The sequence below is a fragment of the Mytilus trossulus genome, chromosome 9 (assembly GCF_036588685.1).
Source record: "Mytilus trossulus isolate FHL-02 chromosome 9, PNRI_Mtr1.1.1.hap1, whole genome shotgun sequence".
Taxonomy (NCBI): domain Eukaryota; kingdom Metazoa; phylum Mollusca; class Bivalvia; order Mytilida; family Mytilidae; genus Mytilus; species Mytilus trossulus.
In genome coordinates, this window is record NC_086381.1 from 17,928,717 (window position 1) to 17,955,280 (window position 26,564).

The 26,564-nt window shown below is 32.3% G+C and overlaps 3 protein-coding genes across 3 annotated transcripts; 2 read left to right on the forward strand and 1 right to left on the reverse strand.

Moving 5' to 3' along the window:
* Window positions 1–1,198: 1,198 nt before the first annotated feature.
* On the forward strand, window positions 1,199–15,091 carry LOC134684351 (toll-like receptor 4). Its single transcript, XM_063543637.1, has 3 exons — window positions 1,199–2,613; window positions 7,914–7,983; window positions 13,889–15,091. Exons 1-3 carry the CDS (start codon window positions 1,199–1,201, stop codon window positions 15,089–15,091), a joined length of 2,688 nt encoding a protein of 895 aa, XP_063399707.1.
* Window positions 15,092–15,248: 157 nt separating this feature from the next.
* On the forward strand, window positions 15,249–16,877 carry LOC134684352 (toll-like receptor 4). The gene is made up of 2 exons (XM_063543638.1): window positions 15,249–15,257; window positions 15,489–16,877. Exons 1-2 carry the CDS (start codon window positions 15,249–15,251, stop codon window positions 16,449–16,451), a joined length of 972 nt encoding a protein of 323 aa, XP_063399708.1. The 3' UTR covers window positions 16,452–16,877.
* A 1,357-nt stretch (window positions 16,878–18,234) lies between these two features.
* LOC134685230 (retinol dehydrogenase 11-like) lies at window positions 18,235–26,560 on the reverse strand. Its single transcript, XM_063544751.1, has 7 exons — window positions 26,439–26,560; window positions 25,709–25,852; window positions 24,814–25,005; window positions 22,328–22,486; window positions 21,773–21,892; window positions 19,612–19,813; window positions 18,235–19,211 (listed from the first exon to the last, which is right to left on the reverse strand). The coding sequence occupies exons 1-7, from the start codon at window positions 26,476–26,478 to the stop codon at window positions 19,103–19,105; spliced, it is 966 nt and encodes a 321-aa protein (XP_063400821.1). The 5' UTR covers window positions 26,479–26,560; the 3' UTR covers window positions 18,235–19,102.
* Window positions 26,561–26,564: the final 4 nt, after the last annotated feature.

Consider the following 26,564-nt stretch of genomic DNA (forward strand, 5'->3'; position numbering starts at 1 on the left):
TTCGCAATCGTCTTTCGCTATAGTTTGGTTTTTACGAATCCTTATGAATTCTAAGCTATATCTAGGACTGCGCTTAGGATGAAACAATTACATATATAATAAAATTCATTTTCTGATACTAGCTATGTTCAACTCGGCCTCTGGTATTCTTAACGATGTCGTCAGCTCGGATTTCAATACTTCGGAACTGAAATCATTTAAACCCTTAGTTTCTTATATTCTTCATAGATAGAAATTATCAAGAAACAAAGTTGCTTATGGCCTCAGACAGCGAAGTCGGTGTTGCCTATTCGTTTTATGTCCCGTTTAGTGATTTAGCTGCTGGTGTGTGCAAGTTCGTATATATACTTGGCTTTCAGATATTAGAAGTTGATTGTTCCCGGTCAAAGTGAAACACATAGCCCGAAGGACGCATCAAATATATAAATAGTTATTCCATTTATAAAATATGCAATTATCATAAGTTTATTAGTTATTAATGGTAACATGGGATATGTAACGTAGTTCAGTTTGACAATAGGAAAGTAATGATCAGAGTATGACACGTCTTACGTCCTCATCATAATGAAAACTGTCAAATCACAAAAATACTGAACTACAAGGAAATTTCAAAACGGAAATCTCCTTCTCAAATGACAAAATCAAAAGCTCGCACATTTTAAACGAATGGAAAACAACTGTCATATTCCAGACTTAGTGCGGGTATTTCCATATGTAGGGCATGGTAGATTAAATCTTGTTTTAAAGCTAGTTAAACCTCTCGCATGTATGATTGTCTTAAAATTGACAATAATCTGAGAACAAAACAAGCAGACATGATAGATGCAAATGCAATAAGTTGGGGGTACAGCAGACATTATTGTGTTATAATATTTGTCCCTATAGAAACAACCAGCATGTCTTCAAAAAAGATAATGACATAAATACACTTTACATACAAATCATTAGACCAAAAATGAAAGACAAGGCTAAATAAAATGACCATAGCACAATAACACAATGGCAATAATACGTCGACTACATATTAATAATTCAAAACCTAACAAGAAAGAATGAATATAAAACATTGCTGTAAGGCTTTTGATATATTATTCAATCACAAACTGTATTGATTATTTCTTATCACATTTTTTAGAGAGCAAGAAAAATGAATTTCACGCTGCTTCAAATGTTTTTTCTTCGATATATATACCATGTAATGGCAGCAGATGAAAGACATGAGAGTTGTGATTTCCTCCAAAAATGCAATTGTCGACTGAACCCAGTCAATCTTTTGTTTTCTGTCGATTGTTCCAGATTGAAAATAAGAGAGATTCCTCAACTTCCAAATATCATTGACGAACTGTTGTTTAAGGACAATGAAATACAAGTTATTCCTGACCAGGCGTTTTATAACTTGACCAACCTGCTGAAACTGGATCTATCAAACAATGAGATTCACGAACTCAGAAATTCATCTTTTATAGGATTAACTAATTTGCGCAGCCTGAATTTACAGGACAATAGACTGGATGACTGTATGACAATGAACATACACGTATGGGAACCTTTAGAGAACTTGATCAGTCTTAACATAAAACACAATTTATTTGGAAACTTTCAACCAAATTTGACATTGCTGGCTTCTCTTCAATCGCTTCAAATGGATTTTAATTCAAATGATACAGGAATGATAAGTGAATCGTTTTATTCTATGAAAAGATTACGGGAACTAGACTTGTCAGGTTTGACGGGAAATTGCTCCGTTCGATCGTTGAATAATGAAAGCTTTAAATATATTCATCAAATTGAAAATTTGAGTCTTTCAGCTTGTCGTATTAAACATATTAACAGAGGTACTTTCCAGCAACTCAAACGAATTTCTTTTTTGGATATTTCAAATAACACCTGCTTGAAATTTGAAGTCTTGGAGAATGTAACACATGATCTCCAATTCTCTGAAATCAAAGTTTTAAAATTCAATAAAATCCATAAAGTGTTTGACATGAATACAATGCTCAGAACTTCTCAAATAAAGAATTTGGCTAATACATCAATTCAAGAGATTCATGGGGACAGTAATCGACTGCAGCAAATCGAAATCGGAGCTATGTTGTTTATGCCTAACACACTTGACTATGTATCAGCCAGGGATAACCAGTTTTCATACGGCCTCTTCTTTTGGGATTTACTACGCACTTCCGTGAAGACGTTTAATGTTTCACATATGTTCACATTTCATACAGAGGATGAACATCCTGAAAAATGTAGTCATAATATTGTATGTAAGAAAGAACCCGTCACCGAAACAAAGATGAAATATGGTATGGAGTATAGGGATCACACCACACCGCTGCCAATGGCACATCAACTAACCACCCTGAATTATTCTTCTTGTCATTTACATTACAGTGTATCATCGTACAGTTTAACAAACAATATTCTGCGAAATATTGACCTTAGTAATAACTTGTTCACATCATGGATCGGACCAATATATAATGTCAAAAGTCTTAAATATCTCGACTTGTCTTCAAACTTTTGTTCAAATGTGTCAAATTATTTCTTCAGTGAAGATTTCGGTAGCTTGGAAGAATTATATTTACAAAATAATATATTAGGACTTGTACTACCGTATGATTATAAAGGCGCAACATTACAAAATTTGCATAATTTGAAAACGATAAATTTATCTCAAAATAAAATACAAAGGTTATCAAAAGATTTTTTCAAGTCTCAGTTAAAAATTGAAAGGATTGATCTAAGCGAAAATACTTTTCAAAGTATTGATTTTGATATCGGTCATTTAAAAAGTCTGATATATCTTAATTTGAAAAATAATCGCATCAAGTTTTTATCTGATTCGGTAGTACAGCAACTAGATTCTATTGACATTTTAAACAAAAATTTCACAATTGATCTAAGTCAGAATGATTTTCTGTGTACTTGTGAAACAATTGACTTTGTGCAATGGTTAGGTGCAACCACTGTCGGACTAATAGGAAAGAAGAATTACACATGCCAACTTTCAGACTTAACACTAGTGTCGCTAGAAAATATTGATGAACTTAATGACAAACTGTCAAAGGCATGCATGTCGAAAATTCCTATAATCATTGCACTTGTAGCGTCAGTGTCTTCAGTTTTGATAATCATATGTAGCGGATTAATCTATCGATATCGATGGAAATTGCGATATGCGTATTACATGATAAAAATACGATCTCATAAAAAGATGGTCCCAGTTGGAAAAGATGATGATAAATCGTATATGTATGGAGCCTTTGTATCTTATGCAAATGAGGATAGCACCTTTGTCCACAAACAATTACTTACAAAACTGGAAAAAGAACATGGAATCATTTTGTGTTTACATAAAAGGAATTTTCTGCCTGGTAATGACATCGCCACTAACATTACATCCGCTATACACAATAGTCGAAGAACAATTATAATCATGTCTCGAAATTTCCTGAAGTCTTATTGGTGCATGTTTGAATATAATATGGCAAGAATGGAGAGCATCTACCAAAGAAATCACGAAAACGTGCTATCTCTTATTTTCATAGACCAGATAGCATCTAAAGAACTGCCATTACACATCTTAGAACTGGTACAATCACAATCGTATATTGAATATCCTAACGATGAATATGGTGATACTGTTTTCTGGGACCAAATTACACAAGTTCTCACGTCCTGACTCTTTATTCAACTCCATTTACTTATTCAAATACTTTGAAATGTGTTAATTGCATCCATAATCAATGAATAACTATAAAAAGTACTTCAACATGAAATAAAATGAATGTTAAAACAATAAATGTCTAGAATGTTCATAATTGTAAAAATGATATGCATTTTTCGATTTTAGATTTTATAATAAAACAAGTGAACGAAGAAAGTTAGAATAGAATCATTACTCATGTGGCTTGATCTATTTCAATTGTTATACATGTACATTATCAGATACTAACATTATTGTTTTAAAGCTGCTTTCTGGATTAAATTCAAGTGAGAAAGTTCTTTCAAAGATTGGTAAAGGTTGGAAAACTTGAGACCAGAAAAAAAAATCCTATTTGTTTGACATATAGAAGCTTTATGTTCCCAGTTTCTAATGCAACCCCAATTTTCCATCGAAGATTCATACAACCACATGCTAGAACAGGCTACACCCGAGGATCATATACAGCATACGATGTGAGTTGTTATCTTTAAGCTTAATGTGTTTGAGCTTTTGGTTTTGCCATTTCTTTAAAAACTCTCCGTTTTGAATTTTTTACAATGTGGGGTATTTGTTTTTATTTAATTTTATGCTGCACTCGAAGATCCCCAGAAATTCCATTGTTTCCTCTAGGGTCGCATATTACCCTAGGGTTTCAAAGAGGATCGTATTCAGTCCCATTGATTCATCAATGATACATAAATCACAGGCTTCAATGGATGCTCAAAAACAGTCCGATGTTGCACTCAAGGATCACATTCATTCCAAGGGTTTCTACCAGGACCGCACACAAAAATGGTTTGGTTTTAACATGCTATCATATAAGTGTATCATATGAACTCCAGAAAAGTAACTAATAAGTTGCTTAGAACTGCATTGTTTGCATTCTCGGATGTGATTGTATAATCTGTTATTTCAAAAGAATGTAAAATATGAAGAAAAACAAATTTCATTGTGAAAGTAAATTTGCCGGAGCAGATCCAGTAATTTCTAAGACAGTTCAAACATATTATGAAGGGAGGGGGTTACAGCAATATGTCCCCATTTACAATCATTGGTCGCCAAAAAAGAGGGATTGCAACAACAGGCCCCCTGAATCCACCACTTATTTGTGTATAACAATAATATTTTGGATTTGTGCATTGATCATCGTTTAAAAACGGTACATAAACTTAACAATTTTATTATTTATTACATGAACATCAACTAATACGAAAAGGAAATATTTCAAACTTTTGAGGAAGTAAACAAGGTATTATCAACGTCTTTTCCCTTACAATAAAGTTTACACTCCAATGTGTTGGTAAAACTAGTATTTGAACGAAGTGAGCTCTAGTGTTATCGATTATTTTTCATTATTTAGACTGTTATATAAACTTCCCCTTTTCGATTTTGCCTTTTAGTTACACAGTATTTGTTTAATATTTCAATTTATACTTAATTGACTTTTGATGTAGTTGATACAATAATTTACAATTTTATAATTTACAATTATAAAATCAAGGGATTTGATATTCACCGATGTCAACTGAAATCAAAAGTTAACAACTGTTTTATCATATGAATTTTTACCCTTCTCCCAATTGTATAATATTTGCTAAAGATGCCTTTAAAACTGCTCCTTGTTTAATTTTATACTTAATAATATATCATCAAATTTTGTGGTTGAAATACTCAATAAAGTTTACTAGAGAGATACACCGAGAACAAAAGAAAGGAAACAACTAAATTCAAAAATAAAAATAAAAGAACAGCAATGTACAATTATAACGTCATTAATCTATACTTAGGTAAATTAACCTCTCTTGATGATTTCCGCGGTGAATATAATGGGTTTTTTTCAAAGAGGATTTGCTATGTTTTTAGCCAATGAAAAAACAAAATAATATAGCCATATGATAAAAACCAAATATTTAAAGACCAAACTAGTCCGAATGTGAGACTACAGATATTTATAACGAAACAGTTTCAACGTCAACTCACCTGCAGGGACTATTGTTTACATTATTACATGGTTTATATGACATCGCATTTAAATGTATAAGCAGGTATTATGTGTTCTACGTCGATTTAAAAAAAAGTTGGCGCTCTTTTTACAGGCTCTGTAATACAAATAAAGAATTATTGCATACATATTAAGGAATTGTATTCCTATTTGAAAATATTTTGCCCGAGCTTGTGTGCAAAATTGAAATCCTGATATTAATGAGTTTATTCGTGACTCGGTTATATGTAACAATGGACAAAATTTAAGCACTAATCGTATACTTCTAATATAGCACAAAACACCATCGAAACCTAACATATCATCTACATGATAGTATTTCAGCATATTTTTTTTTAAATCGATTCTTCTAAGGAAGATGTACGTATAAAACAACTGTTTATGAACAGTAGGATATGTGCTTCTGAAGCAACCCCCATAACAAACTAGGTCAATCAAAAACCCTTATTTGAAGAAAAACAATTATCATTTTTTTTTTTAAATGACAATTATCATGACCAAAAATAAAACCACGAAATAACCAACATCAGTTCCCGAAACATTACAGAAAAGTCATTTATGGGCAACTAGAACCCCATGAAAATCGTTGTTGTACTCAGATATCCTGCAAAGTTTATCAGTTTTAGTTACGCCATCATTGATTACGTTAGAAATGTCATCTTACCCTATATCAAAAGTAGAAATAGAGGCATTTGCCACAACCCAGTCATAGGAACAATTCCTGAAGAAATTACGAAAATATTCGTTAGACTTGACAGGGAGTAATGTTATATGTACATGAATGGATGAAACAGTGGTCAACTAGAAATAGTCCGTTTATAGGTAAAGAATATACTCCTCGTCATATACCGATTGATTAATTTTAACTCAAATATGTTTCGAAATGGTAAACAAGTAGATAAGCAGAACTGTTTATGATTGGTTTTTTTTCTTGAAACTAAATTATAATATTTGCAACATGAAGAAAATTAAAGAAATTGCTTTAAATTCTAGAGTGAATACGAAGTTTGAATTAAAATACTAGGTTCATCTGCTGTCTTGATATACCTAAAGCGAGTCACTTTGGAAATTAGTCATACCATTAAATCAAACGAGCATTTTCAGAGCAAACTATATCTTTGTCATTATTTGCTAGGCCACAGTTAGGTTTGTGAACATTTTCTGCATTAACTACTATTTCTAATTCTGAATTGAAAAATATAAACTACATCTTCTCTTCTCAACGATGCGTTTTGTACAAAAAAAATGATCTTAGATACATGTTTCTTGTTTTAGGTCACGAAATGACACATAATTAAAAAAAAATACACCGATAATTCCCATTGTCTACAATGCAAGAGATGCCAAAGATACCAGAGGGACATTTAAAATCTTATGTCGGAAAAAAAAGACAACGCAATAGTCGATTGAGAAAAAGCAAAAACAACAATGAACATAACATGACATAAAAAACTAACGACTGGGCAATCTGCACCCAACACAAAGCGGGATGATATTTTAAAGAAGTTCGGAAGGGTAACCAGATCCTTCTCACCATGTTGTTCGTGTAGGTACAAACCCAGTGATGAGTCTTTTTATGGTATGTGACATTCGGGGATATGGAGAACGGGATTGTGGTTACAACGATTATTACATATCGTTATTCATCTCTGAAACAGATATATCATACCGGTCAACATATCGTGGTGACGTTCGTAAAATCCGTGAAGTGATGACTCTAACTTTGTCAATTTGAAATCTTGGTCCGATAGCTTCCTTGTGATGATTTATTATACTAGAGCCTAACCAAAAGTTGTGCGTAAGATCACTTCTATATCCACTTATGTCATTATAATAGCTTATTTGAGTGATCAATTTTTTTAATCTCTCTTACACTCTTTGCATGATTATTGTTTAGTCTAAATGAATACCAAAATCTCTAATAAAACAGGTAAAAGTGTTCACGAAAAGACTTTCTATACAAAAGAACTATGAAATTACGATCAAATAATCAATTATAGTATCGTTGATCATTCGTAATTGTTAGTAACTCATTCAGATTAAAAACCTAGTACATGTAACTCGAATAGTTATTTGCAGGAGTACATTGATCAACATGTGATTTCTACTTGTAATATATACAAATTTCAAATTCATGTCAGGAAATTAAAACTTAAAAACAATCTAAAAAAACATCAAACAGGATATAAAAACCCCTTTTCATAGTTCATCGATTGAATATAATTTATTTGTACCTAAATCACAAAGGCTGGATGTCATTTTGCAATTCAGACAAGTGAGTAAAGTAAAAATACAATCGCATCCCCAAAATGTAATTAATTTGTTAAACGACATTTTCTTACTCTTTTGATTTATGAATTCAATATTAAAATAATATCAACGGTAAGCATACATTTATTTGTGAAGATCGTTTCTGCCTAAATATAAAGATTTAATATTATTTTCAAATAAGACGACATGACATGACCATACGAATTATTCTGTTTTCTTTATTTTTTAAAGAAGGTTGTTTCTGGGACATTTTTGCCTGTTTGTCAGTTTTTTAATTATTAAATACCAATGGCGTGTATCATTCGTTTCAGGCGGACGTGTTGCTCTCTTTATATTTACCTAAAAAATATTTGAGTTTGAATTTTTCTTCCAACCGTTTGATGAAATACTACTTGGAGTTCGGTATTTTATTTTTACTTTTTAGGTCTGTTATGGATATATCGCTTCCATTTTTTTTATGTCCATGCCTTTCTAAATAAACTCAAATTACAAGATAATTTGCACACCAGACGCAAGTACCGTCTTTAAAGACTTATTAAAGACAATTAGAGTACGAAGTTGGAGAGCACTAAATACCAAAAATTCCAAAAGGTTTTGTCAAATACAGCTAAAGATTGGAAAGTTCACAGTTTTTATAAACAGTTAATTTATAATTATGACCATATCAATGATAATTCAAGTCAACACAGAGGTGCTGACTACTTGGCTGTTGATACCCTTGATGAGACATCCACAAAGTAGTAGCATCGATCCAATGGTTGTAAATAAACCCAGGATTAAAACTTTGTCCGCGAGACTCGAGTTTTGTCTGCACCAGATTCATCAATGAGCAAAAAAAAAAACTGACAGAACAATGTAGGAAGTTGACGAGAATGGAGGACCTTATGTTAATGCGTAAGCGTTCATGTTGAATGAAAATGTGAGAAATTATCATAAATTAAGGAATGTATCTCCCTCATGCAAAGCTCTCATTCCTTCCACGGATTTGGCTATACTTTTTGGACCTTTTGGATTATTGCTCTTCATTTTTTATATAAGCTTTGGATTTCAAACATTTTGGCCATGTGCATCACTGAAGAGACATGTATTGTCGAAATGTGCATCTGGTGCGGGAAAATTGGTACCGTTAATGTTATTACTTCCACTGGGTCGATGCCTCTGCTGGTGGACTATAAGTCCCCGAGGCTATCACCAGCCCAGTAGCCAGTACTTCGGTACTGGCATGAAAATACGGATTTTTGTGTTATTAAAATTTGCTGTTAGAAAATATGAGAAATTATTATAAATTAAGGAATGTTTCTCCCTCATTCAAAGCTCTCATTCCTTCCACGGATTTGGCTATACTTTTTGGACCTTTTTCGTTATTGCTCTTCGTTTGTTATATAAGCTTTGGATTTCAAACATTTTGGCCACAAGCATCACTGAAGAGACATGTATTGTCGAAATGCACATCTGGTGCAGAATAATTGGTACCGTTATTATATTCAATAATTTGAAACAATGAGATATAAATGAATTAGGTTCCTGCTGCATATAAAGGATTTTGTAATGATGTAAAAACAAAATGTGTTTCAATGAAAGCTTTCGGTAGTTTTTAGTGCATTTTGAAATCTTTATTTATGATGCATGTTTAACATAAAACATACGAGGCAAGACAATCTATAAGTAGTTCTCATATATCACTTTAATATATCGATTTCCACTTCTATTGCAATATTTGGTCCTTTCATTTTTAACGATAACAAATATTTCCTGATTAAAACCACCAATAAAAATAAACGATAAGGAGATATTTTTCTCCGGTACAAAATGTAAATTATTTGTATGAATTGACACGTTTTATTTGGTTATCAATGTCAGTGATGCATATGTTGTAATATTTTTAGAATGTGTTGGGATAACAAGATCAGCGTTATAATGTATTTACATTTATATATATATATATATATATTTTGTTTTTTGTTTAGTATTAAATTTATATTAAGATCCATGTTGTTGCATCTTGTAATCAATTTTATTTGGCAATCGCCAATGGCAGTCATCAGGGTTAAAGAACATCAGTTGTTCGACCTGTTAGTCAAATGCGTTTTGTTTAAATATACTTTCTCACTTTTTTGATCTTTTAGAACATTTTGTTTATGCTGTATTTAGACCATTCTACAACGAAATTTGTTTTACATGCACACGTATAAAAGTTGCGGTTTTTATATACAACGCAATCATAGGTTTGAATGTAGTTTTCAATTTAGGCTCGTATATATATATATATTTGACTGGCAAAGGAAGCACACTTTATAAAGGACTTTCAGCCAAAATTAAACGGATCTACGTAAACACGTTTGATTTATCTCCCCTTATCGTAATTGTAACGTAATAAACGTTACCAACGGCAGTGTCGTCAAGGACATTGTTAAAACGTCGCCTGAAGATTGCCAGAAGGCATGAAAGCGCTAGTGACAATATTTTAACGAACTGTTATTATTTGATGTGAAATGAAGTTTTGCAAATTTAAATTTTTTATTATATATATATATATATATATAAGACTGTATCTTACATTAATTTGTAGGATCCTTTACTATAGATAATTTAGCTGATCTGTAACAATAACATCTGCATGCCTTATATATCATGTACTGTAGTACGCCGCTAGATTAAAACTGACGTGGAAAGGTAACACATGCCCACCGCAAGCTCTTTTTTTGAGAGCCCAGGTGGTCTTGTGGTCTAGCGGGACGGCTGCAGTGCAGGCGATTTGGTGTCACGATATCACAGTAGCATGGGTTCGAATCCCGGCGAGGGAAGAACCAAAATTTTGCGAAAGCAAATTTAAGCAAATTTACAGATCTAACATTGTTGGGTTGATGTTTAGACGAGTTGTATATACATTATGTACACAGCCATGTATCACCATCATTGATGGCGATCCGATGGATACATCTGTTGTAGGGTCGTCACTGACTCAGACGTACTTATGAATATAATTATTTTCTGTGACTGTATCTTACATTAATTTGTAGGATCCTTTACTATAGATAATTTAGCTGATCTGTAACAATAACATCTTCATGCCTTATATATCATGTACTGTAGTACGCCGCTAGATTAAAACTGACGTGGAAAGGTAACACATGCCCACCGCAAGCTCTTTTTTTGAGAGCCCAGGTGGTCGTGTGGTCTAGCGGGACGGCTGCAGTGCAGGCGATTTGGTGTCACGATATCACAGTAGCATGGGTTCGAATCCTGGCGAGGGAAGAACCAAAATTTTGCGAAAGCAAACTTAAGCAAATTTACAGATCTAACATTGTTGGGTTGATGTTTAGACGAGTTGTATATATATATATATATATACATATTTGATGTCTCAATTATTCACACTGGCAAATACATGTGCATCAAAACAACTAGCGAAACTCCGTGATCGCCAGATGAGGGATGATCTTGAAATTTTAGATGAAAATGAACATGTCAATTTTGATATAAATATTTGATATAAATGTTATAAAAATTGAAACCCCTGTAATACACAATCAGTTTTTGGACAGCTAATTCAATATTGTCGGTATTCGTACATTTCTGTGAACTTTTACATATATGAAGAAATTACATAAAAAAACTGGTGCACACTGAATAACGCGCGTAGCAGGTTATTTAACAGTGTGCACCATATTGTTCATGTTATTTCGAATAGACAGAAAAAATATTACAGTCATTTCTTATAATTTAATTCTAAATCCCATTTTAAACCGTAGAAAACCATGAAAATACGCTGATGACGTCACGTTCACGTGACTAAATTATGTCTATGGGCTCATAACAAAGAAACGTCAGCCAATCAAAAGAAACGTTACATCCAAAATTAAATTATTTACATTTATCATATGCAAGCCTTTTTCATCTGATTGTACAGCATAGGTTTTGACCATTGTTGGAGACTGTTCGAATACCTATGTAGGGAAGTTGCCTACATCCCCGTTTTTTGGACTCATCAACATACTTTTCAAATTGGTAGACATACCATAGTTTCCCTTATTTTTCTATAATGATAATGAAGTCTCTTACTACACTCTGAATGAATTTTGATTATATACAATTGAAATTGAGAAATCCATGTACGTATATTTAATGCAGTTGACTTAAAGTTAAGGATAATTAAAGGAACCAAGATTAATATGAACCCGTAGCTGAATCATATTTATTTTATTAAAAAGTTAGTCATCAATGCATTTTTATCTTTGGCCGTGAAATCATATCATTTGTATCATTATGAAAGTTTCTATTTATAGATTTTGATACCCTCTGTTTGTCTGGTTAGGAAATTATCGTATTTTGAGAACTTTGAACATCATTTTCCAACATTGCTTACAAACCTTATTCTCATTTGTCTTTTGCGGTACAAGAACTTTCCTTGCAATATAGAGGGCATTTACATTTAAATCATAGTACATCGGTATTTATCATATATGTCAGTCAATGGTACTAGCAAAATTTAAAAATGACTCCTATGAGTAAAACCTATAAATGTATTCCTTATATGGATTCCAAGAAGAAATACAAATATTAAAAAGTTCCACTTTCTGTCATATTATTTTTTTTAATGAAACATGTTCCTACTGAAAACTTTCTATGTTTTATAGTATTTTGCTAACTTTTGGATGAAGGTAAATCTAAAAATGCGCTTCGGATGCACCAAATTTACATACTGTGGATTCGTTTATTTTCGTGGGTACCAAAGTTCGTGAATTAAGGAAATCTTACATGTTCGTTGATATTTAATTTGTGGTTTTGACAAAGTTGTATAAAAACCTCTGGAAAATTTGTTATTCGTTGAACATTTAATTTTGTGGTTCACCTGTATCCACAATATACACGAAAATTGGTATCCAACGAATCCACAGTATCATAACTTCATGCACTAACACGGAGAGATTCCGAAGCTGCACTTTAATTCTCTGTAGATCAACATAACAATTGTTTGATATTTAAACATAGGTAGATGCGAATTATCTCAGGTGAAGCAGATGAATTTGACTATTCGTTCCTGGTTAGAGTAAATGAAGAAAAGTGTTTAAAACACAACAAATATATATATATCGTCATTTTATTTATTCAACTCTCATGATCATAGTTTTGAATTCGACAAAAAATAATGGAAACAACAATTATTAAATTCATGCCTCCGAAGCCCTTTTTAAAACATTCGTAAGGATCGCTCATGTCTATTATTTCTCAAGAAAGTTTACGGTCGCTACCATGAGCTGATTGGCCATTATGACAAAAGTGTATCAGAAAACATTTTTGATATTCTTCCTCATTCATAAAAACCTTCCATCATTAATACCGAACTGAACAAAGAAGTAACACGACGGGTGCCGTATACGGTGCAGGAATTGCTTACCCTTCCGGAGCACCTGATTTCACTCCCGGTTTTTAGTGGAGTTTGTGTTGTTTTTTAATTATTATTTATACCTTTTGATGTAAAATGTCCTTTGATTATGTGTGTCTTTGTTTACTCCTTGGTTTTGATTGTTATTGTCTTAGACAAGGGTGTAAAAGACCAAAAACACTTGATGAGCTATGTATGATCAAAAAGGCGTTATAAAATAGCCAAATGAACCTAAAGTCAACCTTGCTTACGGAAGTTGAAATCTGAGTTTCTTAATAATTATCAACGGATAATTTTAGTAAGATTGTTATAAAACATGACAGTGCCAAAAATGACTGAGTAACCATGTTTAGCTGGACAACATGTTAGTACGGATCAGAGTCCATGTTCCTTATCATGATACAATATGCCTAAAAGACATTTATAGAACAAACACTAACAAAAAGTATTACTTAAACGTATTGCTATTAAGGCATACGTTTTACTATTTATTGTAAACCGTTTTAATCATTATATATTTTAGAGTGCAATAAGAATGAGGTTTTTGGTGCTCCAACTGTTTCTATGTCGATTTGTATACAATGTAATGTCATCTGATGAAAGCCATCATCGTTGTAATTTCCTCAAAGAATCATGCATATGTCGACAAGACCAAGTCACCCTTCTGTTTGCAGTCGATTGTTCCAGATTAAGGATAAAAGAGATTCCCAAACTTCCAAATATCATTGAAGAACTGTCGTTCAAGGAAAATAAGATACAAGTTATTCCTAACCAGGCGTTTTCTGACTTGACCAACCTGCTGAAACTGGATCTATCAAACAATGAGATTTACGAACTTAGAAATTTATCTTTTAGAGGATTAACAAATTTGCGTAGCCTGAATTTACAGGACAATAGACTGGATTCAAGTATGGGAAACTTGAACATACAAGTTTTGAAACCGTTAGAGAACTTGATAAGTCTAAATATAAAGCACAATTTATTTGGAAACTTTCAACCAAATTTGACATTACTAGTTTCTCTTCAGTCACTTGAAATGGATTTTAATTCAAATGATACCGGAAAAATACGTGAATCATTTTATTCTATGAAAAGATTACGGGAACTAGACTTGTCAGGATTGACGGGAAATTGCTCCGTTCGATCACTAACAAATGAAAGCTTTAAATACATTCCTCAAATTGAACATTTAAGTCTTTCTGGTTGTCGTATAAAACATATTAACAGAGGTACTTTCCAGCAACTAAAAAACATTTCTACATTGAATATTTCAAACAACACCTGCTTAAAATTTGAAGTCTTAGAAAATGTGACATATGATCTGCAATTTTCTGCAATCAAAGTCTTAAAATTCAATAAAATATATAAAGTTTTTGATATGAATACAATGCTCAGAACATCTCAAATCAAGTATTTGACAAATACATCGATTGAAGAAATGCATGGGGACAGTAACCGATTGCAGCAAATCGAAATTGGAGCTCTCTTGTTTCTGCCTAACACACTTGACTACGTATCAGCCAGGGATAACCAGTTTTCATATGGTCCTTATTTATGGGATATGCTTCGAATTTCTCTGAAAATGTTTAATGTTTCACATATGTTCACATTTCATAGAGAAGACGAACATCCTGAAAGATGTAGTTATGATATTGTATGTAAGAAAGAACCCGCCACAGAATCAAAGATGAAATATGGTCTGGAGAATAGTGATCAAACATTTTAAGCTACACCACTGCCAATCCCACATCAACTTACATCACTCAATTATTCTTCTTGTCATTTACATTATAGTATATTAGCATACAATTTAACTAAGAATAATCTTCGAAATGTTGACCTAAGTAATAACTTGCTAACATCATGGATCGGACCAATTTATAATGTCAAAAGTCTTAAATATCTCGACTTGTCATCAAACTTTTGTTCAAATGTGTCAAATTATTTTTTCAGTAAAGATTTCGGTAGATTGGAAGAATTATATCTACAAAATAATATATTAGGATATTCACTACCGTATGATAATAAAGGCGCTATATTACAAAATTTGACTTATTTGAAAACGATAAATTTATCTCAAAATAAAATACAAAGATTATCAAAAGATTTTTTTCAAGTTTCAGTTAAAAATTGAAAGGATTGATCTAAGCGAAAATATCTTTGAAAGTATTGATTTTGATATTGGTCATTTAAAATGTCTGAAATATCTCAACTTGAAAAATAATCGCATTTCGTATTTATCTGCTTCGGCAATACTACAACTAGTTTCTATTGGTAATTTAAACCACAATTTCAAAATCGATCTTAGTCAGAATGATTTTCTGTGTACTTGTGAAACAATTAACTTTGTACAATGGTTAGGATCGACAACTGTAAAGCTTATAGGAAAGAAGAACTACACATGTCAACTTTCAGATTTAACATTCGTGTCGATAGAAAATATTGATGAATTTTACGATACACTGTCGAAAGACTGCTTGTCAAAAATTCCTATAATTGTTGCACTTGTAGCGTCAGTGTCGTCTGTTTTGATAATCATATGTAGTGGATTAATCTATCGATATCGATGGAAATTGCGATATGCGTATTACATGATAAAAATACGATCTCATAAAAAGATGGTTCTAGTTGAAAACGATGATGATAAATCGTATATGTATGGAGCCTTTGTATCTTATGCAGATGAGGATGGCACATTCGTTCACAAACAATTACAAACAAAACTGGAAAAAGAACATGGAATCATTTTGTGTTTACATAAAAGGAATTTTCTGCCTGGTAATGACATCGCCACTAACATTACTTCCGCTATACATAATAGTCGCAAAACAATAATAATCATGTCTCGAAATTTTCTGAAGTCGTATTGGTGCATGTTTGAATATAATATGGCTAGAATGGAGAGCATCTACGAAAGAAGTCACGAAAACGTGCTTTTTCTTGTTTTCATAGATCAGATGAAATCTAAAGAACTGCCATTGCACATCTTAGAGCTGGTACAATCACAATCGTATATTGAATATCCTAACGATGAATATGGTGATACTGTTTTCTGGGACCAGATTACACAAGTACTTAGTTCCTGACTCTTTAAATACTTTAAAATTTGTTAATTGCATACAAAAACAATTATTTACTATAGGTTGCACTTTGTAAATACAGCTGTTTCCGAAAACACGCCTCTTTTGGGGAGAAATTGAATATTCATAGAAAATTAATTGTGTTTACATACTGGTTCCCAGTTATGCTCTCTGTGTGCCATATCGCAAAGACAGATCTTGGGAATGTTACAAGTAAATAAACACGTGCATATTGTTAACATTGAAATCTGTGGTAACATTTCATTCGAGGTAAGGGTAGTTAAGAAAATTAGTGTAAGTTTAAACTCTGAGAAGTTCATGGCATATAAACGTTGAACATATGCCGCACAGCCCTATATTTTGACCTTTGAAAAAATTGTGGTGCAAATAAACTTTCAATTCTAGGATAAGATTTTTTTTTAAACTTCATAGTAAAAGTGGTACAGTTTTAGCCGTAAAGGAGTTCCTATGGGAAATTGCATTGTCAATATTTACAGAAATGCAACCTATAAATAGCACTCCAGCATGAAATAAAATGACGAATACAAAAATGAATGGCTAAAATGTTCATTATTATGAAAAAGATGCACACCTTCAAATATGTTTAAATCTAAGGTGTGCATTAATTTTGTCGATTCTAGGTTTTAGTAACTGAACAAAACAACGAAAACGTCAAAATAGAAACATTAAACATGTGACGTAATCAATTTCATAAGTTATACATTATCAGGTACTAAAATTATTTTATTTGAGCTGCTTTCTGGATATGATTCAAATCATAAATTTCATTTAAAGTTATGACTTTCGAACAGCTGTAAACTACTGTTGCCTTTATTTGGTACATGGTAAAAGATTTGTATTTTGTGTTGTCGAAAAGGAATCAATCTCTTTTTACAAAAAATGATTCCAAATGGAATTTCTCTTTGCCTAATCTTTTTAACAAAACTCTTGTATTTGAAAGTAAAATCACAAAAATACTGAACTTCGAGTAAAATTCAAAAAGGAAAGTCCCTTATCAAAATGCAAAATCAAACACATCAATCGAATGGGAAACAACTGTCATATTCCTTACTTGGTTTAGGAATTTTCTTCTGTAGAAATGGGTGGATTAAACCTGGTGTTAACGCTAAATTTAACTTAACCTCTCACCTGTATGACAGTTGCATACAATTCTATTTTATGGACAACAGTGTGTGAACAAAACAAAAAGATATAACCGGTAAAAATGCCATAATGAGGGTACAACAGTCAAAGGCTAAATCAAAATAGGAACGTCTATGAGACAGCCCAAATGGTGAGAAAAAAACGTTAAACACAAGAGATCATGTCCTTCCAATACTAATTTCCCTAAACCAATAGAGTGTCAACTTCAATATGACGGAAATAGTCATACCTTGTTTACTTCCTCAAAATTTTGATTTTTTTTATCTATAGTTGTATAAACGATGATCAATACAAACAAATAATACTAAATATATATCAATAACGGGTATTGTTGTCCATAAGGGTGTTGGGGCTAGGGTGGAGGCTCCTGGAGTTTGACACTCTCTTTTATTAACGATAAATACTTCAAAAAATGGAGACATACATATGTTTGGAACCCTCTGTGTGTTTCTTTATTAAATATTTTGTTTAATAGTGATTAGGATTATAACACATTCTAATATGATGACCTATTATCTTCAACCAGTATAATCACAATATATCTACCTTAAACGCAAACGCAGTAATATAGAAAAACGGCTGTTCCGTGTTACGACCAACTTATTTATACTACCAGATTTTCTTAATTTTCGAGTTTATGTAAGCCAAGTTTCAGATGCAATATATTTATCTCTATTCTGGAGCAACTCGCATAACCAAGTAATACGATTGCAACGGCGCTCGGTTATTCGACGAAGAACAATTATCATGACCAAAACTAAAACCATAAACGAGTCGCGCCTTTATAGTTTTATATATGGTATGGATTTTGTTTATTGTTCAACGCTTATGATGAGTGATTATATACCTAAACAAATCAAGTGTAAGCTTTAGTTATATAAATAGCTAGTCTCTCCTTCTGTTGGCTACATGATACATGCAACACATTTTCACTTGTTTTGGACAATGAACATATTGCTCCCTTTCTTGATAATACTAGTAACTAGAGGCTGGTACCATTAGAATAAAATAATTTATTAATAAAACATGAACTTCAAGGCATTGCAACTCTTCACAAATCAACACTTTCTAACTAGTCGTTGATACACCCTTAGTTTTCTATACAACTCCATATCACCTCATTTCATGTTCAATATCCTTTGACAAAGACCGTTTTGGTCAAAATATTCATCTTAATGTTAAACCTTTTACATTTGAATGTTTGTGAGGTTTTTTCTCGTGTTAAATTTGCCTACTTTCAAGTTACGAATATTTGTTTGCTATTTGTTACATTAACTACTTAACACTATTCAAATAAATAGTAAATTTTTAATGCAAAAAAGAAATACCTGATAAGTGGTTGAAAGCACTTCCTGAGCCAATATGGACTTACGGTCCCTATTGGCTCGTTTTATTTATGTTTTAAAATAAGTACACTTTATATGATATGATGACAATTTTAGATATTATAATTCAAATAACAGAAAGATTAAATGATAATTGATCTGATAGTATTAAGTACTCCCAGTGTTTAATCCAACCATTTGTGCAGATAATGTCCACAGTTTATTTGCGATTTCGTTGTCTAATGCTTCTTTTGAAGGCGTTTTCTCTGCACAATCACTGCAAATAAAAAAAAGTTTCCTTCGCTTATCTTGTTGCATATTACATTATATTCATGATCTCAGATTTAAAGACAAGAGGAGATTAGTTTGATACGAAAATTTACAATTGCGATATATCTCCTTGTTTAACTGTTTTCGACAGAGTCTGATTTTGCATGGGATTGACACATGCATTGTAAGAAAGGCTTACCCTTCTAATTGGTGAACTCCTGTTAGAAAGTTATTGCAAGTCTCTCCTGTCTCTTCGTTTGTTTGGCGAATTATAAATGGATTTAGTAAATCTTGGCATCGAAACCTGCTATCGCCTCTTAATTACGTTTTCGTTTGCTTTAAATCCCTTTTTTCTATATTGTTATATTTCAATATAATATCCTACTTTTCATTAACTATTGGCAAACCTGTAATATTTTCCTGATTCACTTGTCAATTTTTCATCAACAGCACAATATATTGTTGTTTGTGCTCCTTCCTCTGGTGTTTTTACAATATATTGTCCTATACTAAAAAATATCCTTAGTATTATACTTTCTTTCTCCCAATGTCGTTTCAACTCGGTGTCAATCAAACCTGGATGCAGCGAATATGTTGTGACACCAGTGCCTGGAAAAATATCAGAGCATCACCCCAAAATTATGAACATGTGGTAAGATAAGTGTGATTATTAAAGCCCTCATGGTTGTCATGGTTGTATATGTTATTCAAGTCATATTGTGAACCGATAAAAGAGTCTATCGTTGCATGCTATTTGGTTTCTGTTTGAATGCTTTTTTTCTTCCGACTTTTTCTGAGTTCAGTGAGACGTCCATTTTCACCGATTAAGAACACATTTTTGTTTAGTGGCCAGATAAAGCCTGCTTCTGGGTTCGGTATTTTCGCGCTGTTTTGAAGACCAATTAATGGCCTTGAGCTGTTTTATGCTTTTTGGTAGGGTAGTTATCTCTTTGAATCGTTTCTCATTTTGACTCTCAATTTTATTTCAAGTTTTCTTGTATAGCTTTCAGTACGATATTGGTCATTGTCCCTTCTTAGGAATGGTACACTTATATTTATTAATGTTCTATTTCTCGTTTTGGTCCTTTAAGTAGACAGATGTATGATTATAATCACGTTTATTCCACTTACTTTAATATTGATAGTCTTTGAAAATTAAAGAGCATTATATCTTTTCCCAATAAAATGGTTTGATCAGTGGATTTTATGCGATTGTCATACAAGTAATAGGTTTAGCAAGCTATAAAACCAGGTTTAATCTACAATTGTCTACATAAGAAAATGCCTGTACCAAGTCAGAAAAATGACAGTTGTTATCCATTTGTTTGATGATTTTAGCTTTTGCTTTGTTATATGATTGGTCTCCAAAAATCACAAACACTCCTGTTTTGCTAAAAAGTATTCATTTCATATTGAAAATTCCACTCAAATGAACATTTTAACGAGAGAAATTTATGTATAACTGAAAAATTATTACACCAGGGTTTTCGATATCACAAACTAGTCAAAACATTTACTAAATTCTATCATCGGTATAAAGACATTATTCGTAAATATAGCTCAACATGCAGACTTCTTATACGTTCAGGTATTTCACATCCAATCTTTTATGGAAATATTCTTTATAAAGCACAAAGGTGTCAGTATTCACCTCAGAAACTTACAAAACCTTTGAATAGACTTATTAAGAATAATTACGATACTGTTGTCAAGTCATTAAAGATTGCATATTTTGGCGTTAATATTGAGTCACTGATAAGGTCTTTGCGTCGGAACTAAACACATTTATTCTAAAAATAGTTGTTGGCATGACACGGGTTATGTTCCTCTCATATATGTTATGATGGTATGATACTAAACCCCTAACGGGAAGGATTGTGCCTGATGTTCATATGATGAAATCATAATCCTTCAGTCAGTTTAATTGAAGTCTGGAGCTGGCATGTCAGTTAACTGCTAGTAGTCTGTTGTTATTTATGTATTATTGTCATTTTGTTTATTTTCTTTGGTTTCGTCTTCTGACATCAGACTCGGACTTCTCTTGAACTGAATTTTAATGTGCGTATTGTTATGCGTTTACTTTTCTACATTGGTTAGAGGTATAGGGGGAGGGTTGAGATCTCACAAACATGTTTAACCCCGCCGCATTTTTGCGCCTGTCCCAAGTAAGGAGCCTGTGGTCTTTGTGAGTCTTGTATGATTTTAATTTTTAAGTTAGTTTCTTGTGTACAATTTGGAAATTAGTATGGCGTTCATTATCACTGAACTAGTATATATTTGTTTAGGGGCCAGCTGAAGGACGCCTCCGGGTGCGGGAATTTCTCGCTACATTGAAGACCTGTTGGTTACCTTCCGCTGTTGTTTTTTTTTATTTGGTCGGGTTGTTGTCTCTTTGACACATTCCGCATTTCCATTCTCAATTTTATTACAATTTATTTTTGGTATAATAGATAAAAATTAATAAGGAAAATGTAAAATTCACCACGCTAAAAATCAACAAGTAACATGTTGATTTACACCAATTCCGTAGTTTTATTTTCACACAAATATTTGCTTTAGCATACAAACCTTCAAGTCTCTTTGCTAATTCTCTTGAGAAAAGAACATTGGCAAGTTTGCTCTGAGAATAACTTGTTCCAGGGTCGTATGATTTCTCACTGTATATGTCATCAAAGTTTATTGTACCTCCTGAAACAAAACATATATCTGCAACTATTTTTGACAGAAATTACATGGTTTTCATACTGATCCAACGTATTATTGGAGTCCTTTTTTATCCGAAAAAAAACATGATATACCATGCGATAGGCGTAACAAAAGACCTGGAAATTCTTATAATCAGAAATATTAACATAGATGTAAGTATGTAGAGAATCTTCTGTTTGGATCTAATGATTTCCTGATGAAATAAAATAAATATTCTGAATGAACAGATAAATGACTAAATTTAAAGCTTCTTCTAAGGTATCGAGTGACGATATTTGTCTATGTGAGACGGTTAATTCTTTCAATTTAAAACGAGATGCTTACTTACCGATTGTGATAATTTATTGCTTTTTTGTTAGATTAAAAAAATAACAATATAAAATACAATAGTATCATATATCAAAGATCAACACTTACTTTCATGTGCCAATGAAGATACTGTTAATATACGACTAGGAGCAGATTTCTTTATCAAATCAAGTAGTAGGTTAGTCAGGAGAAAATGTCCCAAGTGGTTGACTCCAAACTGCATCTCAAAACCATTTTCTGTCTTCCAGTAAGGGCATCTCATTATTCCTAGACATCAAGTTATTATTACAAATGTAAAATTCAACTATCTCAGAGAAAAAAATTTTGTGTGACTGAATGTCCCTATTGTTTGATTTTGTAGCATTTTCGGTTGATGATACCCTCGGAAAATAAAAAACTCCACCAGCATTGGCATCGGCCCTGTGGTTGTAAAAAAACTCATCATAGATAGAAGGATTTAAATTTTGTTTTGGCGCCAGACGACTGTTTCGTAAAGAAGAAGAAGAAGAAGAAGAAGAAGAAGAATATAATATCATTATAATAGTACTTTTACAAATATAATAAACAATACAGTGTACATAGTTGCAAACTCAAATAAGAAACAACAGTTTTCATATATTTGTATATATATGTAGGAGTATATATACACACCTCTCGAAAGTACAAAAAAAAATCTGTGAGAAGGCTAAATATTTCAAGCTTAACTGCAGGAGACACCAAGGGACGGTGATATATTGCATGGTGGATGCGTATTAAAATTGTGTATCGGGACATTAATGATAAGGTAAGATATTGTAAGGAGTTGTACACAACTGGACAGGTATGTCATCCGTGTGCCTGGTGCAGAGGAGTCAGTACTATTTAAAGTGACACAATTGCCAGACGCAACAAGGGTCAATGATTATTTACATGCCAAAGTGCACATATTACGAAAAAGATCAAATATTACCAGTTTAATCAAAAATATCACAAACAAATAGAACTTATACGATGTATCCTGTATATCGCCGAAACGGTTTGAATTCGAGTGTTTTTTCTTAAAAATGAAAGATGGGTACATTGTGTTATATAAAGGTATATAGGTAAAAATAAAAACAATTCATGTATAAGCAGCTGTATTAGTTGACTATCTGTTTATTCATCATTGTCAATATTGTAGGGTATTCCTTCTTTTTATTAGAATAGACGCATATTTTATTAATACTAGAACACACCCGTAATATCGCGGGTCCGTGACTGAATTAAAGTATATAACTATGCGCAAGCCTTATTTTAGTATTAGTATTGTCATGCCGATTATAAGATACACAGTTTTCTCTGCTTTCAAATCTTTCTGTTTGAACCAGTCGAACTGGAACTTATCAATTATTGGTAATATTAATTATTTGGAAAACAAAAGGTTCTGGAATGTAGTATTTTTTAATCAACAGCATTGTCCTATATTAGTTATAAATAAAGTTGAATTCTTTGATTCGCTGTTTTACGTCATGCCCGCTAACAAATTGAAAACTGTACCTATACGCCTTATTTTTAGTCCCGATTTTTAGTATTCTTATTGTTATCTTAGAAAGTCTTACTGATTAAAATACTACAATAGGTAACAATTTGACAATTTAGTAGTGTCAACCCTGTGATTATGACCCGTGTATATAGCATATTAATCCTGAATACACCGTTTGTTGGTGCGCCTGTCAGATGCGGAACGTACAGATAAGGTAATAGGTAACAGGTGAATATACTATTGGTATCGGTATCGGACTCGACCCGGAACTTCTTAATTATTGGCAATATTAATTACGTAGAAAACAAACGGAAAACAAAAGGGCCTGGAGTGGTGTAATTTTTAATCTACACCTTTGTACTATATTAGTTATATATAAAGTTGAATTCTTTGATTCGTCGTTTTTACGTGATGACGGCTGACAAATTGGACCTCGTAATTTTAGTATTATAGATAGATTAAAAGGGAACTCTTTATATATTGTTACAAAAATGTGTGTTATTTTGTTCAATTAAAGATAATACTTTATATCCCAGTTGATCAGTTTTCATAGAGTTTAGATTATTGGCTGTTAATTATGTGTACTGTTGTCACTTCCTTTGTAGATAGTTGAACAACAATGTGTTTAAATGTGTACGTTTACAGGGGACGTTTATTCAAAAATATGAATACGATGTAACATCTGGAATAAAATATCAATGACAAAGTAATTCTTTTTCATGACAGCGCTGAAAAGATTAAAATAAATAATATTTTACTTGTATTAACTGTCATCAAAACATCTGTTGTAATTTGTATTTTTTTTTTGTCACTATATAATATGCTTGCAACAATTGAAATATACATATATATTATATGTATGAGTGTATGCTATTTTTTAACGTTTGTCACAAACATGTTTAATTTGTTTATTTAACAAAAAAGATTAGTATTACTATTTTTTGCTCGATCTCTCAAACTCAAAGAGAGGGCGAAAGTTTTTCTTGCTCCAATATACAAAGTCATGTACACTTCAAGGAAAGTTAGCAATGTACTGTCTTCGAAAACAATTGAATTTATTTCCATTATATTTAGATATCTCTATGTATCTCACCTGCATTATTTATTAAGATGTCTAATCTATTTTCATTGGCATTAATGTCTCCAGCAAATAACTTGATAGATTTCAGCGAGGCTAGATCTAGTCGTTTTATTATAATGTTTGCATTGCCAGTTCTGTTCTTGATATCATCAGCCGCTGTCTTCGCTTTGTCTATATCACGACAAGCAAGTATTACTCTAGCACCTAAAAATCAACGTTTCCTTAGTGCGTATTGAAAACACGCTATTAAAAGTATGTACATGTAGTATGTTATTTTATCAGAAAACAGTAACCTATGGTCGTATGCCTTTTTTTCTGTCGAGCAGCCTGCAGAATCTGTAAACCCAATTTGAAAAGCAGCGTGGGAACCACTTCATAATTGAAAATGTCCATAAAATATATTAAATAAGTGATCTTGCGTCATAATCGTGAATAGAAGTTTTTTTTAGGAAGAACGTTATGGTTTTCTTCGGAGAAGGGTCAAGTTATAGTACAGTAAATGGGTGATGTTTTATACGTTTATATAAGAATTAACAAACGGCTGAAGAATGTTCAACAAAAAATGTCCGTTTCATGAATTTGAAATTTTTAAAGACCGACTTTGTATTTGATGTATCAACCAATTAGTTCTTGTTAATGTATTCATTAATCTGTTGAAGTATACGACCTTTTTATGGTTTACAAGGGCTTCCTTTGGCTAAAAATATAATTAAAATAAAACAAAGCCGGTGGGCATGAATATAGTTAGTGTATGGAGATTTATACGTAAAGCAACAATTACATATTGATTTTTAAGAAAAAAATCTATTTTTGAATAAAGAGAAAGGCGTTAATCTTTGAAGATGATTTTAATATTGAGGATCTTATAATATTGCATTAATTAAACAAGTGCAGTATTGAAAATTACCCCTTTTAGCCAAATCCATGGCTGTTTCTTTGCCAATGCCTGTATTAGCTCCAGTAATGAGTACGGTCTTGCCATCTAATCTGGTGGTGGTATTGTTGTATCTGACACCTGCCATGTGCCGTCTTAAACATGATAAACCCACCGCTGAAATGTAACGTACAGTGTATGTTTAACTTCACTTTGAGAAAAACATTCTGCATGGAACCTTACAGTTGGCTTGCGAAAATGTAAGTTCGTCTCACTTTACAAAGGTATTTTTTGACATACAGCTCTTCAACGGTTTCGGTACTTATACATCTTCGGATTTCAAATGTTTGGCTTTGAGCGTTCCTGATGAAGGTAAATCCAGAAAAGCGCTTCGGACGCAAGAAATCAATAGCGTGTTGTTTTCAATAATTTACAAATCCTTGGTTTGCCATATTTGAAAGGATAGAAGATGAATGAAATGAGTAAACGGGATTACTCTTATAAACTATTAAAATGGGAGGGAAACAATTAAAACTCCATGTGTTTATCACTAAGTGAAAATGTTTAAGTCAAAGTAAATTGATTCACTTCCGTATATTTTTAGTAATCATGTGTTAATCTTGCCTACTACTATAATCAGCAGATCAATAACATAAGATAGTTTTTACAACAGCTGCACACATGCAAAACAATGCCATTAAGGCTAGCTGTATAATGATTATGTTATGCAATTATTAGTTGTAACACTAAATAGTATACATACCAATAAGAACAACTGATACAACGGTTATTTTGACAATCATGCTGACAATTATAAGTGTACGATGCCCACACAAAGTATAGAGTTATCTTTTATTTATTTTTAAAATACCGGTAATCCATGTATGGC